This window comes from Peromyscus eremicus, chromosome 8a (genome assembly GCF_949786415.1).
Source record: "Peromyscus eremicus chromosome 8a, PerEre_H2_v1, whole genome shotgun sequence".
NCBI classification, from domain to species: domain Eukaryota; kingdom Metazoa; phylum Chordata; class Mammalia; order Rodentia; family Cricetidae; genus Peromyscus; species Peromyscus eremicus.
Window position 1 is genome coordinate 88,940,005 of NC_081423.1, and position 22,189 is coordinate 88,962,193.

A 22,189-nucleotide genomic window follows, 5' to 3' on the forward strand; every position below is an offset into this window, starting at 1 on the left:
ACAAACGTGTTAGAGGTTTGCTCAAAGAGCCATGCTTCTGGATGAGGACCCAAGAGAAAGCAAGCCGGAGGCCTGTGTGAGAAGTATAGTTTTGTTGTTGGTTTTTCGAGACAGGGTTTCTCTGTGTAGTTTTGGGGTCTGTCCTGGATCTCGCTCTGTAGCCCAGGCTGGCCTTGAACTCACAGAGATCCGCCTGGCTCTGCCTCCCGAGTGCTGGGATTAAAGGTGTGCGCACCGCTGCCTGGCTGAGAAGTCTGGTTTTACAGGCAATGGTCCTGCAGTGTGTGCAGTGCAGCATACGTACGTCTCATGCTAAGTGGAACGTGTGCTTCATCTTTGGGATGCTGGGGGAGATGAATGGACTTCTTGGTGAGTGCTGCAGTAAAACCATACCTTCAGCCAGGTGATGGTGGTGCATGCTTTTAATTTCAGCACTTGGGAGGCAGAGGCAGGTGGATCTCACTGAGTTTGAGGCCAGCCTGGTCTACAAAGCGAGTTTCAGGACAGGCACCAAAACTACACAGAGAAACCCTGTCTCAAACAAACAAACAAAAAATAAACAACAACAAAAAATCCCCATACTTCACAACTTCCTTTGCTGGGGGACTTGCATATTTAGTTATTTGGAACACAGTTGCTTCTCTACTGAATTTCAAAGCTAAGAGTGCTATAGTCATATCACAATATTCAGTGGTGAGATCTTTTTTTTTCTTTTTTAAAATCTTGTTTATTTATATTCATTTCTTTCTTTCTTTCTTTCTTTCTTTTTTTTTTTTTTTTTTTTTTTTTTTGGTTTTTTGAGACAGGGTTTCTCTGTATAGCTTTGCGCCTTTCCTGGAACTCACTTGGTAGCCCAGGCTGGCCTCGAACTCACAGCGATCCACCTGGCTCTGCCTCCCAAGTGCTGGGATTAAAGGCGTGCGCCACCACCGCCCGGCTCTTTCTTTCTTTCTTTCTTTCTTTCTTTCTTTCTTTCTTTCTTTCTTTCTTTCTTTTTTTCTTTCTTTCTTTTTTTTAATACCGAATGCTGTTTATTGAAGGAGGGAAGAGGTCTTAAATACAGGCTTACAGCACAATGGGAGAACCCCAGAGGGCAGAAGTTCGCTACTGATGTTTCACAATCTTGCATCTAAGCTGTTAGCGCCCATTATGCAGGATACACAGACAAGGAACTTCCCTTAAGCATCCAGGAGGGTGGAACCTGGCAGGGAATTAGCATAAAGAGGATATCAAGGTCAAGGTCAGCAAGCAAGGCAACAGTTACCCAAAACGGGGGCCAGGGCCTTACAGGTCCCCCTTTTATTAAAAAATGAGCTTCTGACTTAGGTTGCGTGGGACATCAGCAGGTCCAGTGGTGAGATCTTATTTGTTATCATCATTCTCGTTCTTTTCGTAAGGTGCTTCTCAACCTTCCTGATGCTACGACGCTTTAATACAGTCTCTTCATGTTGGGGTGCCCCCCCAACCATAAAATTATTTTGTTGCTACTTCACCCCTGTAATTTTGCTGCTGTTATGAACTATAATGGAAATTATCTGATATGTCACCATATGGGGGGTCTCCACCCACAGGTTGAGAACCACTGCTCTACTCTCACATTCTAGCTTCTCCCAGGGCAGCAATTGTCACCAGAGTCCTAGGCTAAGGGCCAGATGGAATCTCAGGTTTCCAATATGTCAGGTCCAGTCACTCACCCAAGACAACAAACAGAAGCTATAGCGAAAGGAAAGGATTATAATCGACATAGCAACATATCATAATCAACACATAAGCAACACTAGGAAGACAGAGGAAGCAGGGCAGCCCGTACTCCACATACTGATGTGAGCTTTTGGAAGTTTATTTGTTTGTTTGTTTGTTTTGAGACCTGGTTTCTCTGTGTAGCCCTGGCTGTCCTGGAACTCACTCTGTAGACCAGGCTGGCCTCAAACTCAGGGATCTGCCTGCCTCTTCCCAAGTGCTGGAATTAAAGGTGTGGGCTACCATGCCTGGCTCTTTGACTTTTTAAAAAATAAAATTGTGTACACCTTTACTGCTAGCACTTGGGAGGCAGAGACAAGTAGATTTCTGTGAGTTTGAGGCCATCCTGGTCCACATTGTGAGGTCCAGGACAGTCAGGGCTATGTAGTGAGATCATGTCTCAAAAATATTTTTATTTGGGAGGCAGAGACAGGTGGATCTCTGTGAGTTCAAGACCAGCCTGGTCTACAGAGTGAGTTCCAGGACAGGCTCCAAAGCTACAGAGAAACCCTGTCTCGAAAAAAAAAAAAAAATTAAGGGCTAGAGAGATGGCTCAGAGGTTAAAAGCACTGACTGCTCTTCCAGAGGTCCTGAGTTCAATTCCCAGCACCCACATGGTGGCTCACAACCATCTGTAATGAGATCTGGTGCCCTCTTCTGGACTGCTGTCATACATGCTGTATACATAATAAAGAAATAAATCTAAAAAAAAAATTAATTCTTTGAGAATTTCAAACCTACACGCAATGAATTTTGGTATCCACCCTCCCCATTCCTCCTAACTCCCAGGCCTTTCCTCCATTCCTCATCCCTCCTCCTTACTCCAATCCCAGATTTTTTTTTTTTTTTCTTGAGACAGCATCTCCTGTAGCCCAGCTGGCCTCAAACCCACTGTAGCCCAAGATGTCCTCCGGCTCTCAGCCACGCTGCTCTCTTCTGAGTGCTGGGATTAGGGACATGGTCCATCACTCCATGTCGTGTAGAGTGCTGGGGATAGAACCCAGGCCTTTGTGCATGCCAGACATGCTCTCTATGAACTGGCCTACATACACCCCTAGACAGGGCTGCCAAGCTTTTATCCGGTTATTTCAGGGGCCGAGTGGGAAGCTAGTCCTTTTTTAGCAAAAGTGATTTCTTTCTTTTCTTTTCTTTCTTTTTTTTAGACAAGGGCTCACTATGTAGACCAGGCTGGCCTCAAACTCACAGAGATAACTCTTGCCTCTGCCTCCCAAGTGCTGAGATCAAAGGTGTGCACCACTCCACCTGAGTAGGCAAAATCCATTTCTGAGTACCGGCTTCACGATTAGTTCATCATCCGGAAGCTTCAGTGGGCTTCTAGAGCCTAGAGATTTCACTGTGGGTCCACTCAGAAGGTGTGACTAATGAAGTCACTGGTCATGTGACCAAACTCAATCTCCATCGCACTTTTTCTGCTCCTTAGAGGTGATGAGATGGCTCAAATCCCATCCCTCAGATGCTGGTGACTCAGCCTCATCCTGAAGCTGTGAGGGTTGGGGTCAGCCTCATCCTGAAGCTATAGGGGGTATGGGGGGGGACCCTCTAAGGGCTGCTCTGTCTCATTACTGTAAGTGCAGGTATGACCCACAAAGTTCAGGAAACCGGGACATTTCTAGTCCTTGGCAAATCCCAGAACATAATACACGTTCGACAAATATTTGCCAAGCAGAAGGTACACTCAAACATCAGAAATTATCAGGGGGAAGGAAAACAGGCCCCAGGGTTCTTCCAGCTGACCGGAATAGAGTATTAGCACACAGGTGAACACAGGAAGCCATGAGAACCAACATGACCTTACATTCCAAGCACAGGAGCAACTCCGTTCTCCCTGGTCTATTACGAAACACCTTGAGGGTAGACAATGGAAAGGAAAACTATTTTCTTTTCTTTTGAAACAGGGTCTCATTACACATTCCAAGGCTCCCTTGGACTTATTATGTAGCCCTAGCTGGCTATGAACTTGGACTAAACCTTCCTCAACCTCTTGAGTGCTGGAGTTACATGCTTGCCCCATCCCCCAGTATGGCTTACTTATAGACAGGGAATCTGCTTGAGTTCATTTCTCATTGTAAATGAAGAAGCTGATATTTGGAGCTGGATAGATGGCTCAGCAGGTAAGAGCACCTGATGCTCTTCTAGAGGACGCTAGTTCGAATCCCAGCATCTGCAGGGCATCTCATAACTTTAACTGGAGTTCCAGGAGGCTCCAATACCCTCTTCTGGCCTCCACAGGCACAAGACATGAACATGGTGCACATAGATACACACAGGCAACACCCATATACATAAAATAAAATAAAAATAGAAGCTCATAGATATTCTAAGTAGATCAACCCCTTTGAACGCTTTGTCTCAACCATTAGCAGATTTCTCCCCCTCCTCTTCCTCTCCTTCTTATTCTTTTGAGACGGGGATCTTACCACACAGCCTTGACTGGTGGCTGGCTTTGTAAACCAGGCTGTCCTTGAACCTATGGCAATCCTGCTGTCTCTGCTCCCAGTGCTAGGATTATAGGCATGGTCCACCATGGCTAGCAAGAACTGTTTCTGTGTATTATTGGGTATCGAACCCAGGGCCTTACTGATGCTCAGCAAGTGCTCTATCACTTAGCTTATGAGGCTACAAGCCAGACACTGCCTGTTTTAGTCTGGTTCCTGTTGTTTTTGATAAAACACTGACCAAGCAGCAACACAGGGTGAAAAGAATTTGTTTCATCTTACACTTCCAGGTAACAGTCCATGATGAAGGGAACTCAGGGCAGGAACCTCCATGCAGGAATTGAAGCAGAGGCCACGGAGGGACACTGCTTGCTCTCCGGCTCCCCAAAGTTTGCTCAGCCTGCTTTCTTATACAGCCAGGGTCACCTGCCTGGGGGTAGCCACACCCCCCCCCCCAGTGAGCTGGGTCCTCCTATATCAGTCGTTCATCAAGAAAATGAACCATAGATGCCCACAGGTCAGTCCGAGGGAGGCGATCCCCTTAATTGAGGCTCTTTCTTCCCAGGTGACTCTGGTTTGACTAATCAGCATACTGGCCAAGAGCTGGTCTTGGATTCCGGGAAGTTCTCACAGTTGGTGCCATCCTGGGAGGTTCTAGGAACCCTGGGAGATATCTTGACACGCTCTCTGCCTCTGTATTCCTGGGTGTGAGCTGTGAGTATTCACAACATTTCTAACATAGTAGAATTCCAGAAGCAACTCCTCAAACTGGATCTGGGTGACTTGAATGTAGTCTCAGGAAGGCATGACTAAAATGTGGTTGTAACTGAGAAAGCTTAAGCCTAATTCCACTTGGTGTGGAAAAGAGGAAAAAAGCGCGTGAGAAGTGAGATCAGCTCCCATCTAGAATCTGAGCACCCAAACGCGAAACTAAAGGTGAGATTGCCTGGCTGTGTCCTGAGTTGGGAGCTACTGAATCATGTACACAAGGCTGGTGTGACTGGAGAAGCTATTCTTCCTTTTTCTTTTTTAAAGTTGTGTGTGTACAGTCTTGCTTCCATGTATGTGCGGACCACGTGCATGCAGTCCCAGCAGAGGCCAGAAGAGGATGTCAGAGCCCCTGGGACTGGAGTTACAGATGGCTGTGAGCTGACAAGTGAGTGCTGGGAACCCAGAGATCTTAATCACTGAGCCATCTCTCCAACATTTCCAGCTCTCTTTTCCTTTTGTTTTTGTTTTGTTTTGGAGACAGGGTTTCTCTGTGTAGCCCTGGCTGTCCTGGAACTCACTCTGTAGACCAGGCTGATGTTGAACTCAGTGATCCACCCGCCTCTGCCTCTCAAGTGCTGGGATTAAAAGTGTGCGCCACTGCCGGGCGGTGGTGGCGCACGCCTTTAATCCCAGCACTCGGAAGGCAGAGCCAGGTGGATCTCTGTGAGTTCGAGGCCAGCCTGGACTACCAAGTGAGTTCCAGGAAAGGTGCAAAGCTACACAGAGAAACCCTGTCTCGAAAAAACCAAAAAAAAAAAAAAAAAAAAAAAAGTAGGTTAGTCGTTAGTTATCTATAATAATCAAACTTACAGTCATGTTAGGTATGTTTTCAAGATTAAACAGATATATTTTAGACAGATAACTGGTCTTCAAAGACCTACAGAATATGGCATTTAAGATTTTGTTTCTTTTAATTTATATAATTTTTTTTATTTATGTTCATTGGTGGTTTTCCTGTATGTGTGTCTGTGTAAGGGTGTCAGAAGAGCTGGAACTAGTTACAGACAAGTGTGAGCTGCCATGTGGGTGCTGGGAACCCAGGTCCTCTGGAAGAGCAATCAGTGCTTTTAACTGCTGAGCTATCTCTCCAGCCCCCATTTAAGATGTTTTAATAACATAAGTCTTTTCTGAGAACATGGCCTCAGCATCCACTCAGTACACCAGCACTGTGTTTTCTGGCCCCTGGATGTGAGTGCCACGGAACTCGGAGCCTTCCCTCTGTAACCTGTGTATCTCACACAAAGCCCTTCACCTCAGCATTCCCGCTTCCGTTTAGGTTTGAAGCTGTGGACTGAGATGTGATTCCTGAGGCTTCGGACTTGCTCTGGGAACGTGATCCCCTCACGCTCCCCTTGGCAAATGCTGGTTTTATTTCATCTGAAGGAAATGGGCCTTTAACTCCCGACCAATCGAGGGACATAAGCAGGAAAGGAATTTGCTTTTCTTAGAAATAAAAAGTCGGCCTTTCCCCAAGCAATGAGATGCCCCCAGAATGGGAAAGGTGGGTTGCCAATCTTTATGCATTCAGTATACGCTTGAATCTGGTCAACTGAATACCAGTTATCAATGGATGGATGGATGAAAGAGGGGGAGGAGGGGGAGGGCAGGGCTGGCAAGAAAAACCATTTTGTTAAGGTCCCCCCCCCCCGCCCCCCGCCCCGTTTCTGGTTCTGGAGTATCAAGACTGCACATATAGTCCAACAGCTTTGCCAAACTTGGTTTGTCTGGCAATTGCCTCACACGTTCTGGAATGCGTTTTTTTGTCATCTGGAGTCCCCTCCCCTTCACAAGCCCAAGCTATTCTAAGCACTGATTTATTTGTTGTTGACTTCATCACTCACTTTCCTTTATCCTGTCCCTCAACTCCCTCCAAACCTCGCTCTCCCCTCGCCCTATCACCTCCCGCCGAGCACAGCACCCATCCAGAGCGAGAGCTCCAGGCGGTGGTGTGTTCTTCTGGCCCACAGATCCCAGTCGGGACCACACATCCGACCCTCCTCGGGAAGAGGGCGAGATCCCCGCCGCTCGGTTTTCTTTCAATGGTCTGTGCAGCCAGAGATGCCCGTTTCCCCAAAGGCTGCCCCTCATTAGCATGAACGGGGGTGGGGGGGTGTGGAGAAGGGGTGGGGGGAGAGGAAGCCAGCCAAAGCCCTTGCTGCGTTTTCCAGCCCTGGGAACCCTGTCTACAAAAATGACAGCTCGAGCCCTCTGGCTTCTCTGTTTGATCATCGGATGGTCCCCCGAAACCCCGGTGGCGGAGAGAAAAGGTGAGGTCGCTGAAACGCAGCGCCCCAGGGACCGGGAAAAGGGCGCGATGCAGGGCGGGACGAGCCAAGGGTCAGAGCCTGCGGGACAGGCGACTCCGGGTCTACGTGCGTGCCAGCGAGCAGCGACAAGGGTCCCCCAAGATTTCGTGTTCCTTGGCAGCCTTTTCGAAGGAAAGACGCGGGTTCAGCTGCTGCAATGATCGCGTGCGAGCCAGGCAGGCTGGAGAAAACTTTGCATGTTAAATAGCTGCATCGCAGAGGAGGGAAAGTGTCAAAGGGGTCGCGGCTCGCTGTGGACAGGCTCCCGGGCTAGGCATGGTGACACAGGCCAGCGATGGTGCCACAGCTCCGGTATCCCGCCTCTCTCCTCGCAGCTCCGGTATAGCTTCTGGTATACTTGAACCTTGATATTACACACACACACACACACACACACACACACACACACACACACACACTCAGGCACCCACAGGCACAAATCAGGCTGTCCCGGTTCTGCTTTTGTTAGGATGTTTTGTTCACTATCTCTGGGAAAAACAGCTTCCACACCTCACCGGGCAATTTATTTCAGTGTTTTTTTCCCCTCCCACATGGAAATTGAAGGACTTCAGTGGCATTTAACCCACATATCAAACCATCTTCCCCATGACAACAGATGGTGGTGTCAATGGGGAATCAGTTGAGGTCAACAGTTGACAGTCAGGAGTTGGATAGCCACCAGAACTTTATTTGGCTGTGCACGGTGCACCGGTTTAATGCAGGAAGTTAGAACCAATGGCTTTGCAAAAACAAACTGTATAACTAGCCATTCCCACTGGGAGAAGGCTGCTTTTTCACGAGTATTCATCTGGCAAGACACATCCCGATAAATGAAGTGTTGTCGAAGCTGCAAGGGGCAGACCAGCTCTTTAATGCAAATGGAGAGAAAAGCAGGGCTTGGCTGGAGGGGGGGGGGGTGATATTGTGTAACTGTGCATGGAAAGTTGCCCAGATTTCAAGCTGGCTGAAGTTTGTGCACTAACCTGTACACAGAGCTGGAGAAAATCATTAATAATTAAAAAAAAATTGTCTTCATGTTATCTGGGAGATTTTCTAATGGGGAGGGGTAATAGAACTAATGTATGCTTTTATACTTAATCAGGGACATTTGCCTCCCAGCCAAGCCTTAAAACCCCTTTCTAAGCTGTTGTTTACTAGTAAGTGGTGTCCAAGAAGCCAGATAAAAATCCACTCACAAGTGCTTGATGCCGCAGGAGACCAAGATGACAGTGTAAATAGGGATGGGAAAACCAAATAGTTCTGTTGTCAGGGGCGCTTAAACAATTAGGAGAGACGTGTAACTCGAGACGCTTCCCCTCGGGGCTTGCTCTTGTTACTCTCTCAACAAACTGTAAATAGCAAAAAGGTGTGTGTGTGTGTGTGTGTGTGTGTGTGTGTGTGTGTGTGATGTATTGAAGGGTAAAGACAAAAGTTTAATCAATGTTACCCGAAGTGTTTAGCTCTAGAATGAATAGAAGACTGTAATTTGTAAAGATTTGGCGAAGTTCTTTGGCTCCATTCTTGGTTTGCTTGTTTATTCTTAGGCTAGTTTGACACCTTAGCCCAGGTTGACCTCGAACTCTCAGCCGAGGCTTGGTGCTGCAGGCAGTGGTGCTGCCGTGCCGGGCTCGGGCAGGTGCTCGCTCCGAGGTCCCTCTGCTCCCGTCGCACCTCCCCTGGGCTCACTGCCTCGCTCTCTCCCGCAGCTCCTCCGCCGCACCGAAAGCCCGGGGCCCGGGAAACGCCGGGCCCGCACGCGCAGCCGCTGCCCGAGTTCGCGCGCCGGCCGCGAGCCGCGGACGCAGGGCCGCGCGCCTGGCCGGAGCCCCGGCGCCGGAAGCCCGCGCCACCAGCTGACAACCGCGCCGGCTTCCGGGATGCGGCGCGCGCGCCCGCAGGGCTCCCGGGCCCGCGCCTCACTCAGGCGGAGAACCGCGCGTCCTCGCCCGAGGACTCCCCGCGGCGCGCGCGCTCTCGGGCCCCGCGACCCCAGGGCGCGCGCGCCGCTGGCCCCGCCCACCCGAACCGGCCGCGCGCCGCCGCGCAGCCCTCTGGAAGCCCGCGGGCGCTGTCGCCCGAGGACGCCGAGCTGGAGACCCAGTCGTGCGCGCGCGCCTGCAGCGGGGACGCGGACGAGCGCGAGGCCTACTGCGCCAGCGAATTCGGTGAGCGCACGCACCCTCCCGGGAGCCCGCGCGCCCGTCCCCACCCTGGCGCTAGTTGTAATGCTTTTCTCCAAATCCCGTTTGCCCAAAGCAGCCGTGAATGGAATCGTGCACGACGTGGACGTGCTGGGCGCGGGCCTGCGGCTGGTGACTCTACTGGTGGACCCCGAAGGGCTGTACAAGATGAGCCGCCTGTACATCACTCCCGACGGCTTTTTCTTCCGCGTGCATATACTAGCCCTGGACTCCTCCAGTTGCCATAAGCCGTGTCCAGAACTTAAACCTGGTATCGAAACTGACCCAAAAGACCAGCTCATACATGTCCTTTATTTAGTTTCTCCAGACAGGGTTTCTCTGTAGCCCTGGCTGTCCTCGAACTCAGAGATCTGTCTGTCTCTGCCTCCCGAGTGCTGGGATTAAAGGTGTGCACCACCCCCCGGCCATATGTGTCCTTTATTCTGCTGTTGGGGACCTGAATGCTGCAGCCCAACTTCTGTTGGTTACCATAACCCCCAACCCCCGTTTCAAAGACTAGGGATTGAGCAGGGCCTCACACGTGCCAGGCAAGCACACCATCCGTTACACTCCCAGAATTTGTATGAGATAGGCTGTTGATATGGAGCCCACACTGTCCTCGAACTCATGGCAGTCCTGCTTAAACACATGCTAGGATACTGGTAGGGCTCAATCCAAGCTTTGTGGGACAGTAGTGTAACCAATAGAATTTGGATTACAGTACCATTTCAGCTCTCTTTCAGCTCTCCCATAAAGATAAGAACAGCGATTGGTACAAAATAGGCCAGGATTGATAGTGTACACCTGCTACTCCAATACCCAGGAGGGATTTGGAGGCAGGAGGATCAGAACTTCAAGGTCATCCTCCACATATAGAGTTCAAGGTCAGCTTTGGCTAATATACATTCTCAAAAGAAAAAAAAAAAAAACCAAACATACAAAAAAAAAAAAAAAAACGCTGGGCATGATGGCACATGCCTTGAGCCTCAGCATTTGGAAGGCAGCAGCAGGTGGATCTACATGAGTTTGAGACCAGCTTGGTACCAGGACAGCCAGGGCTACACTGAGAAACCTTGTCTCTAAAAACCAGCCAACCAACCCAAACCAAAGCATCCCAAACACTGGTATGTTGACACATATTCATGAGAAAACACCATTTCCTTTTTTTCCCCCCTTAAGTGCATTTATTTATTTACGAGTACTCTGTATGTATGCCTGCATTACAGAAGATCCCTTTAGAGATGGTTGTGAGCCACCATGTGGTTGCTGGAAATTGAACTCAGGACCTCTAGTGCTCTTAACTGCTGAGCCATCTCTCCAGCCTCAAAACACCATTTTCAAGAGTGGTGAATCAGGAACTCAACTGTACAGCACTGAGTTGAGAAAGGCCTTTTTGGGGTTGGTGGTAGTGTTGGAGCTACCTGTTCTCATTTCTTCCTAGAGATGTTCTGGGGCAGACAGGGCTTTGTTCTGTAATGTTGGCTGTCTGCAGGTTATCTTTCCTTTAGATTGTCCACCTATTGCCTATAGGTTAGATAAGTTGCCACATGCATAGCAAGATAGAGTCAAGCTTAGATTTCACATTTCTTGGCATTTAAATGACACCATTTCTCTTCTGGTTCTTTTGTTTAGGAAGCCGGTATATTGTGATGGGCCACATCTACCATAAGAGACGGCAGCTCCCTACTGCTCTGCTCCAGGTCCTGAGAGGGCGCCTGCGGCCAGGAGACGGACTGCTCAGGGGTAGCAGCAGCTACGTGAAAAGATTTAACCGAAAACGGGAGTGGCAAGTTCGAGGTGCCACCCACACCCAGTGCATGTGAACAGACCAGCCTGGCACTTGTGGGTCCCAAGAGACTTGGAACTCAGCAGGAAGACACAGAAGGTGGTTCGTCACAGCGGGGGTCCTTCTGTCTGAAACTGGGCCCACACCTTAAGAACGACTTGTGCAGCTTAGCTCTAAAGCTGACACTTTATTTACAAAACGCTGACAAGGTATGCTCCAGAGCACAGTGGGAAAGTTACAGTGACACACACACACACACACACACACACACACACACACACACACACACACACACACCCCTCACCTGCCAGGTCAACAGATCACACCACTTCGTGTTGTTTTTAAGTTATTTTAATTTAATACATATTTTTTTTAGTAGAAATAGTTCACAAAACATTTCTTGAATTTAAATATACAACTTTGAATAGTATCTATCATGTGTCAAGATTTTGTATTTAAAGCATCGAGTTTTAAATTCCACACATGAGAGTAAACATCCCTGTCAGAATTCATTTACATATGAAATGTCACTTAGATCATACACTAGGGTCAGAACCCAGGCTAAGTATGAAAATTATGTTTCAAGGGCTAATTCAAGCGAACTATCATTCCAAGAGTGTTCCTGATGTAACTCTGGGCACTGTCATGCACCCCTGCTCCGAATACCTTGTTTTGTACCAGACTGGCATCTATTCCAGCACATTTTCTGGTGTATCTGATGTCATTTTTCTCTTAGGACTCAGGATCACCATTGTGTTTGTAAAGCAGTAAATCTTGCCTTGAAATCAGATCTTGGATGCACCTGGCTATTTTTTCTTTCTTTTCCTTAGTGATCCTAAAGATTTGAGAAAAAGCCTTTCTCAAGCTTACTTCCCAAACCCTGAAAACAGTGTTGATCAGTGCACAGGCCAGTTTCATGGAGCCATTTCGTTATGTGTGAAAAACCTTCAGTCACTAGCTCAATTTAATTACCTTATCCTCAAGTCCACAAGGACATCCTGATTTTCTTTCAGATGGTCAGGCTGTACTTCAGTTAATTTCAGAATAGACGCTAAGAATGCACGAACCTTCAGTCCCCGTCCTGGAGAGGCAGAGGCAGAGGCAGGTGGCTATCTGTGACTTCCAGGCCAGCCAGAGCCACAGTGAGAACGGAACACACAAAGATGAATGTCAAAGGGAAGATAGAGGAACATGGAGAGTTGACTGGGAAGCCAGCAGCAATAGCTTAGGGCACAAGGTGTAGCCAGATGTGGTGATGTCTGAGGGAGGGGTGCGTGCGTGCGTCAAGAGTTCAAGGCCAACCTGAGCTACAGGAAACCTTGTCTCAAAGAAGAACATGCTGCTGGGGGAGGTGGCGCACACCTTTAATCCCAGCACTAAAGAAGCAGAGGCAGGCGGATCTCTGTGAGTTTGAGGCCATCCTGGTCTACAGAGTTCCAGGACAGCCTGTCTGGGGGGCGGGGGAGCTATGTGCAGTATGGTAACTGCTGCCTCTTTAGCCTCAGACATGGGAAACATGAGTAAAATAAAGCTGAAAGATTCTACTTTGTGGTAAAGCATTACGAAGGGACTTTTTTGGGCCTGTACTTGCTGTAGAAGCCAGCTGGCCCTATACTCAAGCTCACGAACCAACGAAGGGCACTCACTGCAGACTCTCTGCAACTATCTCACACTCCCAGCTGGTCCGTTAGAGAATTTTCCAAAGATGAAACGTGCCCAAATTCATTAAAATCTTTTTTTGTTTTGAATGCTAAGGATGGTAGAGTAAGCCTATAATGCTTACTCAGGAGGTAGAGGCAGGGTGATGGTAAAGGTCATCCTTGGCTACATAGTGTGAGGCCAGCCTGGGCTACAAGAGACTCTGGCCCAGAAAGGGAAAGTGGGGTCTTGAAAGATTGCACAGTTGTTAAGATCCTTGCTGCTCTTACAGAGGACCGGAGTCCAGATCCTAGCATCTATATCCCGTGGCTCTCAATCCCCTGTACCTCTAGCTCTAGGGCATCTGGCACGCTCTTCTGGCCCCCTTGGGCACCTGTGCACACACCTCCCGAAAGACACATACACATAAAAACACCAGTGTCAGACCACAGGTTCAATATACTTGTAGGTCGGGATTACTGCAGAAATGCAGGCCACTTGTTGTAGAGACTGCCGGGATAAAAAATAAAAGCCACCACTCAAGACTGGGTCTACAAGGCAAGGCTAGTGAGGTTCGGTTACGGCCAGTGAGTGGTGGGCTGGAGAGTGGAAAAGGAGACAGAAAGAACCCTGGAGATTCCAGGTTAGCAAAGAGGTTGGAAGAATCACTTTTTCCACATTCACACAGGACCTTGGATGCAATTTCTAATTTTATAGAAAAACTTAATGAGCAAATCATTGTTGTCTCTAATCCTCTTGTCCCATTGATAGATTCTACAATCCCACCCCCCAGTACATGGGTCAGTGCTGCAAAGACAAAAAGGCTCTTTGTGTTTATGTACATACACAATAGTCCCCAGCAATAAAATACCCAGTTGCCTTCAAGGTAATTCAACAGTATCTGTCCTTCAAATTAAGCTGGTACTTCAAGGATTCAAGAAGGGAAAAGGACATGGTTTTCTTTTGTTAGGGAAAGGTCTATAAGACAATCTCCCTCCTTCTCCTGCCTCCTGGTGTGTGTGATACTAAGTTTTAAAAACTGCCTCTGAATATCATATGGCATTATGCAATTCTCTTCTGAACTCATTTTTAAGGTGACCAGGTGAATGCATGTGCAAGACTTCTTGCCTACGGCTGGCAGGGCACTCTCTAGTGCGTGGTCTCTTCCACTCTGAAAATACAGCATTTTGTTAGTTGAAGTTTGGTTTACACTGGATCAAGGGGTATACTATTCTCAGAAATATCTTTCCCAGAATCTCATTCTATGTATCTAAAAATTCCTCAAACTACACCAGATGACTAGAATACCCCTTCCCCTTGTCCCCACCTCCATGGACACATCAGCCAGTACCTTGCTCAGGAGAGAATGACACTCCTAAGTTCAAGGCCCTGCTGGGGATCTGCCTCCACCGGGACAAGAGTGAACCACGGGGGCTGCAGAGATAGCTCAGCAGTTAAAAATCACTGGCTGCTCTTGCAGAGGACCTGGGTTCAGTTCCTAGCACCTACCTGGTGGCTTACAACCTTAGTAAACTCCAGTTTCAGGGGATCCAATATCCTCTTCTGATCCCCATGGACATCAGACACACGCACGCACGCACGCACGCACGCACGCACGCACGCACGCACGCACACAGTAAATGTTATCAGGCTGAGTGTACAGCCACCAGGTTGGCTCTTACATCAATTAGAAACGCGAGAACCAAGATCTGACCTGACACAAATGGACAGAGACAGGGAAAGAAGTTTTATTTGCAGATCGTAAGAGGAAAGGTTACAAACAGCAACACATTGTCAGGGTTCCTACACAGCACTCCAGGCCACTCCAAATAGAAAAAGGTCATTTTTACTGTAGAAACATCTCCAAAAGATCACAATTTCGTTGACCTACTGTAGGACAGTAATACAAACCCGGAAGAATTTGCTCAGGAGAAAAAAGCCTTACAGACATTATGAAAATATCTCTTATGAAATGGTCTCAAATTGTGAATTTGGAGATGAAGCACAGGAAATGCTAAAAATACTTTTAGCCAAAGAAATCTATCAAAGCAAAGAACGTACAGATTATAGGTGCGAAGCCTGGGCAGAAACATCCTAACCACATCACCAATGTGCATCGGACCACTCAGGCCGCCAAAGCGAACAGTTTAACTTTTCTCTGAGTAGCAGAAGTTCCTCAAATCAGATTCATAGAAAAGCAGCTTGTGAAATAAGAATGTACGTTTTTCAAAAATTCCTTTTGAAAGACTAAAGCTCTATAGTCTGATAAAATTATAAAATGTCTTTATATGGTGATAGAAATTGCAAAAGTCTTTATACCATTAAGTACACAATATGAAATTAACATCTTCCCAGTCTCAGAAATCCACAGCCCACCCCCCATTCTGTACAACTTGGCAATGCCAACAGCTACAGAAAATGTATCAAACAGTGAACCAACCAACCATTGTTTCATTAGAAACTGCACAGAATCCAATGTCAAAAACATTACTTTATTTATTTTTTTAGGATGAAATGTCCTATTACGTACAAAAAGAATTATTTAGAATTTGCTACAATTTGTTAAAAACATAGCAATCTATTGCCTACAGGTAGGAAAGCTCTTGCTGCAACAAGCTGACGTGACTGAGCCCATATATACCGAGATATATGAAGAGATAGTACAGGAATACTGCGGTGTGGCTAGATGCAGAATCACTTTCTATCATTAAAATGTAGAATTCTTGCATCAGCACAGTGCTTACAACATGGAACATTTGCTTTCTGTAAACTAAAAGGACAAAATAGCCTGTATTTAACTACTTCCACCTTAATAGTTTAAGCAAAAACTTTGTTACCATATTGAGCAGTTAGTCTCTTTAGCCATGAGCACAGGCTAGAGACATCTTTATGTACAGAGGGAGTGAGTTCAACAGAGCATGTGAACCCAGAAGAACCTGTACACCTGAGCCTGGAAGAAGAATTCCCAACTGTTGCCACAGTTTCCTTTTGAGAAACCAGGGGCTGGGGAAGGCTTTGCATAGCAGGGCGACACCGAACAAACAAAAGCCAGGTAGATTCTAAACTCAGCAGGACAAGGCTAATGTGGACTAGTGCAAAGTCTAGGAAAACATCTGCGAAGCTGCACAACCCAACTCCGGCTGGTCTTCCCAACAGCACAAGGGGAAGGTGGTAACACTAGCAGGAGGCACATGCAGAACACACCTGTCTGCTCTACCCTGCACCCTGCTCGTGGGACGCTTCCCTACAGCAACAACAAAACCCAAAGAACCCAACCAACACAAAGCAGAGGCCAAGGTCATCTAAACGCCTTCACCCCACAGGGAGCTGGCTGTCTGTGACTGGTAGTTTGCCTAGAATCACAGATGGTGGGGATGAAGGTAATGTACTGTGTCATATTCTCGTTATTAGAGGTATGACCAACTGATACATGGGCTCAGCTCCTTAGAGATTTTCTCTGATGTGATGACTGGGAGTTATGAAAAAGGCCTCTGCTCTACTGGAGAAACTCAGGCCTCCTGCCTGTGATTCCTGGTGGCCCTCCCTCTCCCCACAAGGGCTTACAAGTAATATTAGCGCACATTCAAAGAGACCTCCATCTGTGGGAGAAAAATTATCTCCATTTATTTCGGTTCATATACATCCATAGTTGAATTTTAATACAAAAAGAAAAAAAAATTAGAATCTGACAAAATGTTTACAAACAAGATCCCTTCAAATAGATTCTGCTCATTTAGCCTGGTGCAGAGTAAATGACAATTTGTACTGGTGTATTCAAGGCAACGAAGTCTGTAGTCCAGGACCACTTATCCCAGCCTTTCTGCACGCCTCATCTGTGTCTACCATGAACAATAAACTCATTGTTGATTCCCAGTTGTGTGTGCACATGTGTACATAGCAGCTCCTTTCATAGAAAGAAAAGACATCTAGAGGTCGCCTTGTACTTCACCTACAGGAATCATGATAAGATATAGGATGGATACATGTAACCAGGGCTGGATTTTATAAGAAAAAATAATTAGCTGACAAATGAGGGCAGCAATAAAAAAGCGTCTTTTTTGCAACAATAAATAAATACAGTCAGAAAGGTTTCTGTGACTCTAAGCAGCTTCTTCACTGAAGAGCGGACGTGGCATTTCCACGGAGTCACACTTGACCCCATAGTGTCTTTTTTTTTCTTGCTTTTTCTTTTTTTTCAATAAACAAAAGTTTCCTGCTTCTGCCACAACAGTAAAGCCATTTGCTCTTGACAAGACAATGGTGCCGTGGACTTTGCTTTTCCTTTGTCCGTTGGACAAAATTGGCCAAGAATACAATTGGACTGTTGTGACCAATAGGAACGAGGTTACGGTCAAGTCTCGTCAGGCTAGCCTGACTGAAAACATCTGGCGCTTTAATTTAAATAGTTCAGACCACCAGACTCTCGCTGTGTCTCGCTTAGTGACACGCTGAGCTCTAAGGAGCGGTAGACTGCAGCTTGTTGTTATGAGACCTACAGAATACAGAAAAGGGGGACAATTAAGCACCCTTCATTTCTGAGACAATGATACTTATGTGGATGCCAAGGCCAGTCTGGGGAAAGCAGCCATGTTCTTTCACTCACCCTTGGCAAGCAAATATAAGAAAATTAACAATTAAGAAATCTTTAAGCTACAGTATTAAAACTTTTCACTGTACAGTAAACATGGTAGCTCGCTGGAAAAGCCAATGTTTAAAAATATATGTATATATAAGTGAATATATATTGTTTATTAAGATTACACCATTTTCAACAAATGGGACAAAGACATTTACAGAAGCATTACTGTAGTAAAAGGTGTGTGTGTCTGTCTATTTACAGTGATGCAGGAAATGGAAAGTTCTATCAGAAGACAAGGAGCAATATTAACATCACATTTTTCAACCGAAGTCCAGAAAGTCCTTTTCTTTTCACAGTTTCATTCACAACTGTTAGTGACCAAATTACTGTACAGGAAGCAGGACTGACTCAGCACTTTATATTGCAATAGCAGGTAGGTACAGCATCCCGAGCATTCACAATTCTTTAAACACATTGTCCAACATGGCTGCCAGAATAAAGTTTTTACGTATCTACACATCTGTATTTAACATTAAAAAATTATATTAACTAGTTTCAACTTTTGGGAGGGGAATTTTGAATTAGGCAATCACGTGGTACAATAAACAGTGACCCAAACATCCAGTTCTGATTCCAGTTAAAAATTCAGACTAAAGATATCACAATCTGTAAGAAAAGAAAGAACACGGATGGTATAAATGAATCAGAACAAAGTAATGAAATAATGTGCACACAATCTTGGAGATCACAAATTAAAAATGGAAGGTGTGGCCAGGGGACATCAGAAACAGAAGATGGCGTAAGGACTGCCTGCCGTGTACCTGCCTAAACCGGGAGAACAGAAAAAAGCCTGCAGAGCACAGAACGGCAACACAACAGTACGCCGCCGCCTCCATACAACTGCACTGGAGCAGAATTGAGCCAACTTCTAAATTCAGTTCTGGTGTTCTTAAATGTACACCAATGCTCTACTACACACAAAGCCAAGGAAGCAACTTGGTGGCAAGATGTCATAGTGGTCCCTTAGGCCTGGGGGTGCAGGTCAGTGTTACCATATGTACTTAATGAAGCCCTGGGTTTGATATCACACACACACACACACACACACACACACACACACACACACACACCCTCTCATAGGTTGCTAAGTCTCCTTCTATCTTCTTCAAATCCTTTTATTTTGTTACAAGCCCAGGACTGTCCAGTCTTTCTTCCTCCTGCACCCTCCCCTCTGGGAATCTCCATGCAAGTCTGGCACCAAGGGCAGCACTCAAGCACCCAGCTTCCGGAGCCCAGCTCCTTCCAAAGGCCTCTCCAACCCTCAATTAGAATTCCATCGGATGACTAACTGCACAAGGCATGAATGGGAATGCCCCCCCAACACACAGGTTTATGAAGGGAACAGCAGCCTCTGCTCTGCACCTTACTGGGCCTGCAGCAACCGTTTCCTCCTCCATTCCATAGCTGCACTTCTCATTTCTTCCAATTTTATTCTGCTTTGGCCAAAGGAGAGGTGAGCTCACCTAGCCACTGCTCCACTTCTCTTTGAGCCCATTTTATTTCCCAGGAACTTCCAATTCTATCCTTCACTAACACCCGCTTAGGCTGATTCGGGCAGCTGAAGCTCTCTTGACCCTGCTCTTTCTCTGCAGCACCAGCCATTTCTGAGAAAGCATTATTCTTACCCTCCCTCCCTCCCCTGGTTTTGGTTAATTCACAGTGTTAGGTTTTTTGAACTCCAACTAATTATCTCATGTAAAAACCCTTTGCTCTCCCTAGACATTCCTATGTTGGGCGTATTCCATTGTGGTCTTCTGATCTGGACACTCATTACACATATTGGCCATAAAATATCACTGTAGGTTCCAGGCATTCTTGTTGGTTGCTGGGATCTCTTGTTTCTTGGACTCAAGGCCTGGTTTTCTTTTCTTCTCCTTTGTTTCTTGAGACATGGTCTTATTCTATAGCTGAGATTAAAGACATGCGGCACCAAGGCACGAGTCACCATGCCAGGCACTCAAGGTACCGCCCCCCGGCCCCTGGTTTCTGGTGTAGCCCTGGCTGTCCTGGAACTCCATGCTTAGTAGACCTGGATCAGAGACCCACCTGCCTCTGCCTCCCTAGTGCTGGGATTAAAGGCGTGTGCCACCACCGTCTGGCTAGGTCTTGTTCCTTGTGAGACAGTAACCTGTGAGGGATTAAAGGCGTGTGCCACCACCGTCTGGCTAGGTCTTGTTCCTTGTGAGACAGTAACCTGTGAGGGCCTTGCTTTCACTCTGTACGATTTACATCTGTACACATGTCAACTGATCACATTTCCTGAAGGGCTGGGATAGTCTCCCCTTCCACAAACACCGATCACCAGTCTAATCCTGTTCTGTTCTGTCTTCTAGAGGCTCTTTTAGCCTTGCCATTTAGAAACGTTACAGCGTTGTACGTGCATTGGCTGTTTCTCCATCTGTCCTCTTGCCCTGGCATACTGGCAGTGTTCCTCAATCTCCCCACAAGGATGCTGAGGTTCCTCACTCCCCAGAATCCCTGGGACAGCACAGAGCGGGTTCTGGATGGCTGTGCTCAGTGAACGATGGTGCTGAATGGGTTTACTTTCTGACCAGGATCCTTTGATAATTTCCTTTGTCTACTCTATTCTCCTCTAGAATGAAATTATTTCATAATTTTCATGATGTGAACTTTCATCACTTACAATTTTGTCTTTTTCCAATAATCTGTCCACCAGGATGTAGGTGCAGTGTGCTTGACAGTTGCTGGGGACACGATACAGGGGCATGTGCTGTCTGTAAAAAGTTCTTGTTCTTTCTGGACTCAATTTTTCTGCTCCACCATGGACCTTTCCTTTGCTGATGCATGTCTGGCTGGTCTTGGGGTGTCTGCCAATCTTCAGAAGAGGTGATACCTGGCAGGTACTGTAGATGAGTTCAGAGCTCCCTGATGGGCAGTTACTTCTCTGCTATTTGAGACAGAATCTTGCTAGGTCTCCAACTTGCGATCTCCAGTGACTCTCACTTTAGATGAAGGACGCATTTCGTAACAATCTGGGGATGGTTAACTCTTTGTCACAGAGGCTGGCCTGCCCAGCAAAGTCTGGCAAGCAGCCTCTCTGGCCTCCATACGCTAGATGCCAGCACCACTTCCAACACAGCTGCTTGGATCTTAGGTCACTTTTCTTTGATTTTCTATTGAAATCTGGAATTTACATATGTAGGGTTCTCTGGGCAATATGCTGGGACCTCTCCTGAATTTTCTAGAAGAATCTGGATTAGGTTTGCACTGGACTCATGAGCTGATCTTTCCCCATCTGCTCACTACTGATGAGATTTCAGTGTTCTCTCTGTTATTATCTTTTAAAATATTCCTCTACTATACAAGTTCCAACACTCTGTCTAAAATGCAGTTCTCGGTAACCACCTACCTTGCCCCAAGACCTTCCTCAGAGGCAGAACACTGAGTCAGTGCATGCAACGGGGAGTGACCCCAGGGCCTGAGGAGGCATGCTATTGCTGTCACTGAGCATCACTCAGGGCCCACAACACTGATTTGAACACTCAGTATGCCATCTTTTAGGAATGCCTTAGATAATAGATGCCCAGGCTCCAACCCACCTAAGGTCTACATGTTCTGCATGTCTGGGGCTGAATGAGCAGGCAGGTGGGTGGACATGGTATGGTCATGAGAATTCTTAAGGCTACAGAATGGTAGCAGTGAGAGCTGTTACCCCTGGAGAGGTACCAAGCCTCTACAGGAGGAAGAACTTTATGGGATTGAGATGGGGTTGAAGTTGAGAAAGACACAGAAGGGCAGAAGGTCACAGTAACAAAACTTCATGCAAAGTTGCTACAATGTTTTTGGGGTTTAGAAAAATTCCAAGGACTAGTACAGCCTAGAAAAAACACTCAGGAAACCATCATTTGATGACCTCTAAGATGCAGCCCACATAACTCAAGGAGAGTATGTAAAGCCCTCTTGCTGGCTTTTTCCCTGGGTGGCTTGAGGGCAGCCAGAGCCCTCCCTGCTCGTCACAGGTCCTGCAGACAAGATCCCATGGGCGGTATGTCACAGAGTGACTGCACTTTAACCACATTAATAGACACAGGGCTGCTCCCATCGTGAAGAGCAGACCATAATGCCATTGTCTTTTTTTGTTTCTTTGTTGAGACAGGGTCTCACTATGTAGCCCTGGCTGGCCTTGCACTCTCTAGGTAGACCAAGCTGGTCTTAAAACTCACCATCTCCTCTGACTCCTGAGTGCTGGGATTAAAGTTGTACATTGCCACGCCTAGTGTAATGTTGTAGTCTTGACGTTGTACGAGTAGTATTTTTTTATCTGAAGGAACAAACTTACTATGAACATTCCACTGGCCGGCCCCTCAACAGGACAGTACAGAGTCTGGAGCAGTGATTGACGTCAGAACACTGAACACCACGCTTACCTGCTAGCCTTGAATCCTTTTAGTTTCTGTACGAAGAACGACTCAAGGACTTCTGCGCACTGGTAAAAGGGGGAGTCACTGGGGTTGTAGTACCGGCAGTTATCAAAAATTTTGGTCATATCTGCCACGAACTCTGTCAGCTTTTCATAGTAACGCTTTTGTATCCTTTCTTCCATGGTGGCAAGGTCTTAAAGACACAAAACATAAAATATTTTCAAAGCTTTATGGTTTTCCCAAGGAGGTCATGTCCTGCAGCTCTCATGAACTCAAAATGTGTGTTTACTT

General features: G+C 46.8%; 2 protein-coding genes across 12 annotated transcripts in view; one reads left to right on the forward strand and one right to left on the reverse strand.

Annotated features, from left to right (window-relative positions):
* Positions 1-7,158: 7,158 nt before the first annotated feature.
* Positions 7,159-11,493, forward strand: C8AH17orf58 (chromosome 8a C17orf58 homolog). Of its 4 annotated transcripts, none has more exons than XM_059269782.1 (4): positions 7,159-7,234; positions 8,980-9,438; positions 9,530-9,724; positions 11,086-11,493. In XM_059269782.1, the coding sequence occupies exons 1-4, from the start codon at positions 7,159-7,161 to the stop codon at positions 11,274-11,276; spliced, it is 921 nt and encodes a 306-aa protein (XP_059125765.1). In that variant the 3' UTR covers positions 11,277-11,493. The 4 variants fall into 4 exon arrangements, with proteins under 4 accessions (XP_059125765.1, XP_059125766.1, XP_059125767.1 ...); XM_059269783.1 differs by having other exon boundaries at positions 9,533-9,724; XM_059269784.1 differs by lacking the exon at positions 11,086-11,493 and adding an exon at positions 9,885-9,973 and having other exon boundaries at positions 9,530-9,760.
* A 4,984-nt stretch (positions 11,494-16,477) lies between these two features.
* Bptf (bromodomain PHD finger transcription factor) overlaps positions 16,478-22,189 on the reverse strand; it is a 108,901-nt gene continuing 103,189 nt past the window's right edge. For 6 of the 8 annotated variants that reach the window (XM_059272008.1, XM_059272005.1, XM_059272006.1 and 3 more), the window contains 2 exons: positions 21,905-22,091; positions 16,478-17,369 (listed from right to left, as the gene is read on the reverse strand). In XM_059272008.1, coding sequence (XP_059127991.1) covers positions 17,333-17,369; positions 21,905-22,091 — 224 coding nt within the window. In that variant the 3' untranslated portion in view covers positions 16,478-17,332. The other 2 variants (XM_059272003.1, XM_059272004.1) reach the window with 2 other exon arrangements.

Excerpts from the sequence above, each read along its gene's own strand:
- C8AH17orf58 (XM_059269782.1), top strand. The coding sequence starts at position 7,159 with ATGACAGCTCGAGCCCTCTGGCTTCTCTGTTTGATCATCGGATGGTCC. Across the intron at positions 9,439-9,529 it reads CTACTGCGCCAGCGAATTCG|CAGCCGTGAATGGAATCGTG; the intron begins GTGAGCGCACGC and ends GTTTGCCCAAAG. Across the intron at positions 9,725-11,085 it reads GTGTCCAGAACTTAAACCTG|GAAGCCGGTATATTGTGATG; the intron begins GTATCGAAACTG and ends TCTTTTGTTTAG.